Source organism: Centropristis striata, chromosome 10, assembly GCF_030273125.1.
Source record: "Centropristis striata isolate RG_2023a ecotype Rhode Island chromosome 10, C.striata_1.0, whole genome shotgun sequence".
Taxonomy (NCBI): domain Eukaryota; kingdom Metazoa; phylum Chordata; class Actinopteri; order Perciformes; family Serranidae; genus Centropristis; species Centropristis striata.
In genome coordinates this window covers 17,065,842-17,077,049 of record NC_081526.1, presented here as the reverse complement: position 1 = coordinate 17,077,049, position 11,208 = coordinate 17,065,842, and the positions used below count along the sequence as shown (strand labels likewise).

The 11,208-nt window shown below is 38.3% G+C and overlaps 1 protein-coding gene across 1 annotated transcript; it reads right to left on the bottom strand.

Moving 5' to 3' along the window:
* Positions 1–470: 470 nt before the first annotated feature.
* Positions 471–10,468, bottom strand: LOC131979105 (organic cation/carnitine transporter 2-like). The gene is made up of 11 exons (XM_059343017.1): positions 9,887–10,468; positions 7,965–8,171; positions 6,638–6,741; positions 5,813–5,967; positions 5,290–5,461; positions 4,190–4,316; positions 4,008–4,108; positions 3,163–3,377; positions 2,201–2,383; positions 1,327–1,459; positions 471–1,028 (listed from the first exon to the last, which is right to left on the bottom strand). Exons 1-11 carry the CDS (start codon positions 10,094–10,096, stop codon positions 926–928), a joined length of 1,710 nt encoding a protein of 569 aa, XP_059199000.1. The 5' UTR covers positions 10,097–10,468; the 3' UTR covers positions 471–925.
* Between the last annotated feature and the right edge of the window lie 740 nt (positions 10,469–11,208).

The window sequence follows — 11,208 nt, the reverse complement described above, 5'->3', positions numbered from 1 at the left end:
TTGTACTTAAGTACAATTTTGAGGTACTTGTACTTTATTTGAGTATTTGTTACTAAATTTGCTAACTTAGTTGCTGATACTTTTGTATTTTTCCTGCAGTAAGTTTTGAATACAGGACTCGTTTTGCAGTGGAGTATTTTCACAGTGTGGTATCAGTACTTTTAAAGTACTTAACTTAAAACACAATGCTACATTTTTTAACAAACGTAAATTTTTGTTTTATTTTGACAGCCCCTTTGCATCGTTTTCGATGAAACCCCGTGTAAATTTGTAAACTGTTGTAAACTGTTTCCGGGGCGGGGCCACAGCCCGAAGGCCACGCCCTGTCCAGTTCAGACCACTGAGGCGTTCAGGTAGCCTCAGAAACCGCAGAATCAGATGTTCAGGATCAGATTGATGTTGAAATAGAGGAAATATTTTTGCATTTGAAACAACCAAGCCCACTCAATACGAAATAAGGAAAGGATAGAGAGCTTTTCAAGTATTTTATTTGTATTTATACATTCACGTATCACAATAAATCGGTAAAAAATCTATATTTTTCTTCATTTTACAGGTAGAAACATTACATTCTTCATACACAATTAAAAATTCAAGTTGATATTAACAATCTGAATCTTGAAATGTAACATTGCTACTGCTCATATCACGAGTACTGCTGCTGCTACAGGAGCCAATTACATCTTTACACTGGGAGTCAGTACAGAACTCATTCAACATTCAAATAAACAGTAAACTACATCTACAGCAAGTTAACTAAGTTTCTAAGTAACATTAAACGTGTTGTTACTATTCATAAAGTGTCATTGAATCCATCACTCCAGGTGTTCTCATCTAATTCATGAAATGCAATGTAGTTTTGATGGTCTGGGCCATTTCAGTGCTGTCAGGGGTTTTTATTTTTCTTGTTTGTGCGTCCAGAGTCTTATAGCCGAGTTGTGCAGATGATCTCAGGTGCAGTCGTCTGGTCTTTAGCTGATTTTCCTTCATCCTTTGAAGCAGGAGTGGAGGCCCAAGGCCACCTGAACCTGAAAGCCACATCGGGAGGGAGGCATTATTCAGGCTGCACATACACAATTACTTTTCATTCTATTGTCAAATGTGTTTGTTTTTAAATGCTGAACTGCAAAGATTAAAGCCATGCTGTCTTGTGAGAGTGTTTTTTACACAAAGCAGCACTATGTGATGAATGTTTGCACCAAATCAATGAGACAAATTCCTTGTATGTGCAAACCTACTTTGCAAAGAAACTTTTTCTGCTTTATAATTCTTCTGTTGTTATTTAGACGTGTATTTGAATGGCTTAGTTCAAATGTGCAGACTGACCGAGTGAGCGGCATCTGCTGGATGGTGTCAGGCAGCGGCTGCCTGAAGGTCTCTGGCAGGAAGATGCAGACCAGAACACCTAGCACTGACAGAGAACCCACAACGATCCACGGCAGGAACTGGTAGTACACAGCTGGAGACAAAAACACACCAGTGAGCCCATTCTTTATCGTATACGGACACTAAATTAAATTGATTCTTTTCAAAAGAAAAGAAAAAATCAACTAACTCAAAAATTAAACTAAAATTATCTGTGTCATTACCTTTGACTGAGGCAATTTTTCATGTAATATGGGTGAACTGAACCTTTGAACAGGTGAATAGGGTAAACATCTTAATTAATATATATCTTCGTGAAATTTCTCCAGCTAATTGCTTGAATTACTAAAAAAAAAATGTTTGTATTAGAAGTTTTCCGAAATGTTATGTTTAAGTATGCAAATGAGGCAAATATCCACTCATTTGCGTATATTTCCAGAGCAGAAATTTAATTAAATTAATATAACAACAATAAATTTAAAAAAAAAACTGTCAGCAGCCATGAAAATACATTTTTGGTCTGTTTTTAGGCATAAAATGTTATTCAAATCAGGCTATGAATGACATTCGAACAAACTCATCCATTAATAGCCTCCGTAATATAGATAGGAATAAAACCGTAAAGCTTGCTGAATGTAAGTGCTCAAGAAGTGGAGATTTCTGGCTCAGAGTTTGAGGGGAAAAAAACTAATTTTGAGTGGACGGAAATAGACAAAATGCAGTAAACTAAAGACCTAAATGTGCATCTTGAATTTTTCTATTCACTATTCTGACAGAAGAGCAATGCAGGAAAAAAAAAGTTTATGCCTGCTGTGTTTGGTTTAAAGGGTCTCACCCAGATGCAGCAGGTAGGGGGAAACAGAGGACCCCATTCTGGAGAACATGGCACAGGAGGACATTGCTGTGTTCCGGATGATGGTGGGATACAGCTCACTGGTGTACATGTACAACACCCCAGCACCCGCCAGAAGGCCAAATTTACCAACCAGCACCAGGATCAGGGTGACAGTAGGATAAGCTGCAGGGAGGAGGAAAGCTGTAAGTTAATGATGGTTTCTGCAGCATTAACTCATCTCTGAACAGTGATTCTCAATCATAACATTACACTGCATGGCATCTTAGGAGGGTGTTGTCTTGTTTTCAGCCTTTTCAAAACCACCCACGTTAAATTGCACAGAATAGATTAAACCCTGTGTTTATCTAACATGAGCCGTATCGTTTGCATGCGTGGCCTCTGATTTACAGCAGGAACCTAGCATTATTTTGCAGGCCTGCCGGCTACGTCAGAAAAATCTCTAATTACAGTTTATAAAACAGCACTGCAATGCTACTGCTTACTGGCAGCACTCTGCATTTTAAGAACTATTCTGCTTCTTTTGCTTAATGCCTTAAATAATCTAGTGAGCATGATGACTTTTTGCATGACATACAACTTTATCCCTGTCTGTCAGCATAATATCATCTGGGGGGGTTTTTCTTAATGGGCCCCTGATTCAATCCATAAATGGTTGTCTCAGTTGAAGTAATGTGGCATTAAACACAATTTTGGCATTAACATATTTTGCAGGCTTATTTGCAACATATTCTCAACAAAGGGTTCATATGATTTCCTATATGATATCCACCAAAATTTGACATGTGATGAGTGATGTTTTCTACACATTGCTGACATTTCACAATCACTGTTGTGAACTACATAACAATCGCTGTTGTCAATGCTGTAAAACAGTGAAATTGAAGAACAAAATACAGAAAGAAAGCAATGCTGTAAAACCAGCTTTTGCTTTTCTTACTCACTGTGCAAAGTGATCTGGATGAGGAGCAGAGCCAGCGCCCCCAGCAGGTTGAAGCTGATATATGACATGCGGCGAGGAAGACTGCGTGCCGCCAGCCAGCTGGCAGCGTACCCTGGGAACTCGACAATCATCACTAGGAAGTAGTTCAGGAAGGGGTTACCGTTAAGACCAGACATGTTGAATGACAGTCCGAAATAGCTTAAACTCGAAGTAAACCTGCAAACAAAAAGAGAACAAAGCTTAAATGTTAGTGCCCCCCTACAGGCTGAAGTGCATGCTGATGATTTTTCCGTTCTTTATGATGTAACGGGGCTAAAAGGTATCATTGTCATTGTCAAATGTCATCAGGTCACAAACAACTAAAAAGGTTTAGCCTCTGGAGAGCAGGAATATGCACACACTCACGCATCCAACACTCATATTTTCTGTTTCTGATGTTGTTGCTGTATTTCATATATATATTACTTTTCATCACTACTATGTAGTCATAATACGTTCATTTTACGTTAATTTCCATGTTCTTTATAATATTGTGAAATTTTAACAATTTTTAGGTAGAGGCTTCAAATAAACTCATTTTGGACTTTCTGTCCCTCCCTACCCTGTACTTGTTTGTTTTTTTATATTTGTTAATTTGTCATTTAAATTGTGCAAAAGAAAAAAAATACAAAATACAAAAGATGATATTATTGGAGTAAGAGTCGAAAAATTGTCTGGATGGTGTCCTAGATTGTTACCAAAACACAGTAAATTTAAGGCTGTAGAGTTGTTAAAATATTGGGTTAATGTCTGGGTTAATGAAACAAAGAGAAAAAGTTGTTGTGATGGAAAAGCGCTTTAACTCACCAGACGAGCCACAGGATAAGTGTCATATACCGAATGTTTGGTGTCCTCAGCAGGTCCAGGAAGCTGGAGGACTCTGTCTTTTCACTTTCTGTTTTTTCAAACTGTGGACAGACAGAAACTTCAGTAAAATGGTCAACAACGCTTTAGTGCATGGATCAGGAGTAAGGTTTGAGGTTTCATACTTTGGCTGAGAAGAAAATGACTTGCGGAGCTTCCACTCGGTTCTCCTGAGCCGCTGATCTCATCAGGAGTTCTGCTTCTTGAAAACGGCCATGAGACACCAACCAGCGGGGAGACTCTGGAATCATCCTGATGGACAGACAGAATGTATGTTCTATAACTAATTGTGTTGCATTGCGTTTCGGTAAAAATTGAGCCAGGTTCAAAGCCTTTTTGAAAAAAAAACCTGGACTCCCTTGAAAAAGAGATTTTTAATCTCAATGGAACCTTTCCTGGTTAAATAAAGGTTTGATGAAATAATACATCAGCCTTATGTGTGTGTGTGTGTGGGGGGGGGGGGGTTTTGAATTAATTTTTGAAAATATCATCATTATTTATGCAGGACGTGTTGCAGCATTGCACTGTTTCCGATCGGACACCTTTTAGGGGAGCTCCGCCCCATTGTATAATAGGCCTACACCTGGTCAGTAACACAATTCACTCTGGATTTCCACGCCTGTCTCATCTCATCTGTAAGTCTATTTAGCTTACCTATCTTTCGGAGTGGAAAGTGCGCTACAAGGTTCGATTTTCCAATAATATTCAAATAGTTTACAGCGAATATCAATGTTCAATGTGTATGTGCTGGATGGTGTGCGTACCTTGTGAAAAGTAAGTGTTTTATGGCGTTGCAGATGTTGTAGTTTATATCTCAATGTACATCCATGTATTACCCAATATACACTTTGTATATTGGACCGTCACAATATCAACACTACACAAGAGTATTACACCTCATTGTACATCCCACTTTCACACACAACCTCATTTGGCCATAATTGAAAAATCTACTTAATCTCCCACTATACGAATACATACTTCATACATAAGAAGGGTTTTGTTTTATCACACAGTTCTTTTGTCCATCTTAATGGACTTTTCCATTCTGTCTTTTGTTTGTAGTACACCAAGATACAAAATCTGATTACCAGAGAGAGACATTATCCCACAGTCAGACAAATTCATTTTTTCCTTCCTGTCACAAAAAGTCACCTGCAAACTAATTAATCAAGGAGTTCACAGGATGCAGATTTGTCTTGATAATGTACTGAAGTCACCTTACCACCAGAGGGGGATACAGGCCAGGCCTGGCACAGCCAAGGTTAGTGACAGGTGTTTCCAGCTCCTCACCAGGTAGGCAGAAAGGGGCAGCAGCAACGTGCCAAACACGTACACAAAATTCAAACACAGGCTAGAGTAGATAACTCTGGTGGAACCGGTCAGGATCTCTGAACCTGTGGGGGAAACGTTAAAGAGAATGATGCTAAGTGTACTGATGGACCATTGATGGCTTTTTAAGTAGAAATACATCAGCCAAGTGAGTGAAAGGTTGACAAAACAACTATTTTTTGTCCTAAATTTTTAAAACTTCTCTTTTCCATCAACAAAACCAAACTAGTGTTTTCATTTGTGCTGTAAAGATTCATTTTTGGGGTTGAAAGTTCAAAAATGTGTGTATATACAAGGCCGGAATGTGTCCTCATGGGACAAAAAGATTTCATTGAGATCAACAGTAGAGCATGCAACCAGTTGAGAGGAAGATAAAAGTCAGCAGTCTTAGTATTGTGAAAATGTAAAAGCCATACCCAGTACAAATGCAGCTACGTAGCTGGTGATTTGACCCATGCCCAGCATGAAGAAGAGCACGGTAAAGACGGGCCATGACGGAGCGAAGGCCGCAGCACTGCTGAAGACGCTCAGCATGGTGATGGTACCAAACAGTACAGGCTTCCTGCCAAACCTGAAGTACAAACACAACAGAGAGGGGTGTCAGCCACAACAGCAGCGTATATAGTATATAAATATAGTCCTAAATTTTGATGTTAATGTCAAGAAAGAGAGAGTGTAGTAAAAAGGAATTATTGAAGCTAGCACGATCGTCCAAGTTTAGAACAAACCACAATAGCTTTATGTTTTTGGATGTGTGGGTATGAACATGGAGTAGGTCGCTAGATTTTAGGTTAATTATTACATATCTTCCCGCTAAACAAACATCAAAATTATTTCGTTGAGATCATATCCTTATTCCTTGGTTGAAAGCAAATAAACAGTCCATAAAGAAAGCAATTAAGGCAGAAGTCTTGGCAGAAATGCAAAATTGGAGCATCACCCATCATCTGATGAGCGGTTAGCTTTTTGATAGCTTAGCTGACTTAGCTAAACTAGCTACTTGTGAAAACAACAACAAGTTGCTAAAGCTACTGTAAGCAATGACTGGTGCACGGAAGAAGTCTTGGCCCAGGAATTCACCGGCTACACCGGAATCTCAAATATATTGTCATCAGACAAATAGCAAATAGGTTCAGAGATTGCGCTTTGGTCAATACTACAAAGCATTCTCCCTCTATTAACTCTGTAGCAGCTGAGAGAAGTGGCAACAGAAACAAAGTTTGATTGAAACTGAAAAGTACCGGTCAGAGATCTGTCCAGAGAAAAAGCATCCGGTCAGACTTCCCAGGTAATAGAAGAGGGAGGTAAGCGGCTGCTTCCACTCGTCGCTGCACACCAGATTAAACTGGAAGACCAAGGAGATACGGGAATTTAGCAATAAGCATGCAAATATAAGCTGGGATAACACAACAAATGTACACTGAAAGCATGAACTGGGGAAAAAAGTCCCAAAACTGGTCCCCTGGTCACCAACAGTCAGGAAAGTTTCTGCAGAGTCCTTTGATCTGATCTATCTGTGCTTGCGTTTGTATGAGTTTATCCTGATTCTGTACTAGTTTCTGGTCCTTTCAGACCCTTGTTTATTGGTGCTCTCCTCTGAGCATGGCCCTCTGGCATCCAACTCTTTGCGCCTGGTCTTTCAGCATTTAGCTTCTCAGATTCTGTACCCTTCGTTTTTTAGAAATTGTCCTCCTCCTCTGTCCTTCACCTGTGAGCCCTGTGCCTCAATGTATCTCTCTATCTCTCTATCTCTATCTTTTCCAGGTTGTGATTTCTGGTAAGAGATATTGCTGTTGAGTTTTTCAGTGTATCATTTTGGCTCTTTGGGTACCACAAACTGAGTGCCATCCAGTACCTTTATATTCGAAGGCAGACATCTCCACTGCATACAATCGGTAACTCACACCAAAACAATCTAGCTAACTAAAACTATAGATAAGAGGAAAATGCGTGATTCTGGGGTGAACCGTCACTTTAAAACATTGATACATTGTGTGTGTCGGCCAAAGTATAACAGTAGTAACAGTCAAAGTGCAACCTTGAAAACTTAAAGAGAAGACTTTTTTTCCTGACATTTTCCAGGTGCTTTCTCACTACAAACAGCAATTAGTTTGTTGGTCTATTTGGTTGGTTGGATTTACTCTGACTACATTAGGCATTGTCCAAACAATGCAACAACACCCCCCAAATCAGCTGAGTGTACTATGTATCTCCACATCATAGCATTGAGTATTCACAATTTTCACATTGAAGTTTGATGTTTGCAGAAAACATACATTAAGTAGCTGCAGCTGTTATAACATCACACAGATCAGTGACATACAGGAAACACCAATCCAGTCATTTCCAGTTTCATCATTTGAGGCAAGTCAATGATTGGTGGCCACAGAGGGAGGTCTTGACAGCTCATTGTTTTACAGACAGAAGCTGTTCTGGCTAGATTGGATTCTAATATAACACTCTGAAATCTAAACGGTAACTAACAGTCACAGGGTCAACGATGAAAGAACAAGTGAAATGTGTGATGCAGTAACAAATGACATACTAATAGCAGCAGTAGCTCAGTACCTCACTGACTACAGTAGACTGGTAGTACTCAGTACTGTAGCTCCATCCATCCTTACAGCCTTCCTGCTGCAGGCTGGAGAGAAGGACCTCTGGACTTGACAGGTTGTGGACCATGTCCAGACTTGGTCTGATTCCCAGTGCAGACAGGTTTTGCACCATGTCCAGCTCGTACCGGCTACAACTGCTCCTCTCCTGCTGTCCGTTAACCTGCTGACCAGGAAAATACCATGATCATTACTTCAACTTGTGCTTCAACAACAGGATGTAGACTGTGACCGAACAGACCGCATCAGTTCAAGCCAGACCAGTTCTAACCTGCACAAGGATCACAACCAAGATCCAAGCCTGTATAGTAAATTATTATCAGACTATGTCTATAAATATCTGAAATCCTGAGGACTGTAACACAGACATCAGCTGTATATACAGCTATATATATATATATATATATAAATTATTTATTTATTGCTATTGTCCTGCTACACTGTAACATGAGCTGATCTGATAAAATAAATACTTTATTTTTCAACCATGCTTCATATTTTCATATTTAGACTAGTATATAATATATTTTTACTACTCCCTTACATGTCATAAATTTATTTTGCACTGCTCCTATTTGACGCCATAATTACTCTTTCCTTTGAAGATTAATACTTACTGTCCATTTGTTGTACATATAAAATATGAGAATTTTCATAGATTAACCAGTTATTATTTATTTATTTATTACTTCAGTATATAAAGTAGTTTTATTGAGCTCAACCTTGACCAGAAACTTTATTAAAATGCATCACAATTTTAATTGGAACATATAATACAAATCATCTGAGATATAATGTAACACTGACATAAATAATACACTTATAAACATAAAACTGTATTGTCATTCCAAGGCCTTTCCTGGGATTTTGGGTTTCAGATTTAGGTGAATTGACCATTTCAGTGTGAAGCTCTGTCACTTTTGTACAGAAACACATATTCAAAAGTTCACCTGTTGCTGCCATGTACACATCTCCTGAATCATCTCCTTATCAAGTCTTCTTCTTAGATTTTACCAGAAAAGGATAATCTTGCATTTCATGTATGATATTCAGTCCCTTTAGCTCGGTTTTTGGTCGCCACTATGTCCTGAGGTAAATACCTGGTTCTTTAGCCGCTAAATGCTTCACTATGTTCAGCAGATAATCACTTATAGAGTAAAATAAATAAGAGTAATTTAAAACATATATGATATTTTTATTTATATCAGAATCAGAGTCAGAAATACTTTATTGAAATAGCCTTGTTGCAGTTGCTGCTGTATAAGAAATAGAAACGGAAAGAAGTATGTAAATAAAATAAAATGAAGATAAAAACAACAATATAATCTACAAATGCAACAAGTCTTAAGTGAATAGCATGTAATGTACAAATTGAAACAAAATAGAAATATGGAAATATAGGAATACATTTGAAGTTAATAGTGATATGTACACATATGTATATATGCAACAACAGTGTAATTGACAATTACTGACTAAGATTACTTTAGATCTGTATTGCACATATAATTATATTCATGTATATTTTCTCTCGATTTCCAGGAAATATTTTCTCTATTAGATAGCCTTTACTCATTGGAGTGTGATATAAATGATCCCAAAACCAAAATTATGTTTATTACGTATGGTGTCTGTAGAGATGCAGTTGTTTTTTGCCTGCTTGTACACATTTTTATTTAAGTCTATGTGGCACCTCTGCTTCTTTAACGATAAATAGACACTTGTCATTTTTCGATCATTTTTATTAAATAACAATACTACATGCTACTCAAGTCGAAGTATTTGGATTGAATAAAGGCAGACGATGGGATAAAATGTCACTTTAAAAAAATCTGTCAGCTTTGAACAGGCCCAGATCCAGTTCTGGCTGGTTCTGACCTGTACTGGGATGCTGGCCTGGATCCAGTCCTGGCTCAGGTTGCTGTGAGCGGGGATGTAGCAGTGGTGGGAGGGCGTAGCCAGCAGGAACATGACGGCAAGCAGGTTGTATCCAGCTGGGACAGTGGTGAGACAGAGCAGGAAGAAGACCCTCTTCTGGAACGGGCCCCAGGTCCCCAGGAACGACACTGACTCCTCGTAGTCCTGCATCTCGCTGGACCCTTACTAAACTCTTATTACTAATATTATACCCTGTTTGACTGTGTCTTTTACTTTACACCTGCAGTCAGTACTTCAATTCTTAAGTTATGCTATAACCACTGCAGCAACTAACAACCAGGTTGACTATAAATGCATAAATAATAACTATCTTAGAACTAGATTTAAAAATATTACTACACAACAGGTGCAAAAACTACCAAAATGTAGCCAATATTACAATAAGTACAACAACTAAAAATACAATTGTATTATAATAGAGCAAATAATAGTTTTTCTCTCTGAATATAAATATTCCTGTTGCAGCAGTTGTCAGCTTCTCTCTGCAGTATCTCTCCGAGCTTTCCTTCACCTTCTTTATTCCAGACAAGACAAAAGAACTCCACCTCTCCCTCTGCAGGCCTCTCCTTCTCCTCCTTCTCCTCCTCCTGGCAAAAGTCTGTGTTCATGCCACTTGTTGCAACCCCTTAAAAATCTACACTTCATATCAGAAATAGCCAGAGAGAGCAGCAGGGAATACAATGTGTCCGTTTTAAATTGTAAATGGGAAAATTATTGTGACTAAATGAAGACAATACGATTAATCCAATGACATTCAGTTTAATAAATGGGATTCAGGGTATAATTCTTTTTTAGATGAGACATACATTTTCACTAAAATTAAATAAAAAGATATATTTAAGGTGATCCTGAAGGTCAAAACACAACATTTCAGAAAACCCAACAGCGCTGCTCTGAAAACAGCGCTTTTCTTAAAAATGTTGTTGTGTTTTCTTTTTTGCTGTTATGCTTAACTTTTTTGCCGTTATATTTTCTGAAATGCTGTGTTCTTTGAAATGTTGTTGTGTTTTCTCTTTTGCTGTTTTGTTTCTTGAAATGCTCTTGTACGTTCTTTTTTTTTTATTGTGTTTTTTGACTTATATTTCGTAATTTACTCTGAACCTCTCATACTGCTATTAATGGGTTTATATCAATGAAAAGCCTAGAACGTCTCATACATGACTAAGCGTCAGTATGCACCGAGTTGGGAGGGAGACCGGGCCAAGAACAAGATCTTTAAGACAAGAGGAGGTGGAGTTTGTGGAAACATTAGGCGTTAGGAT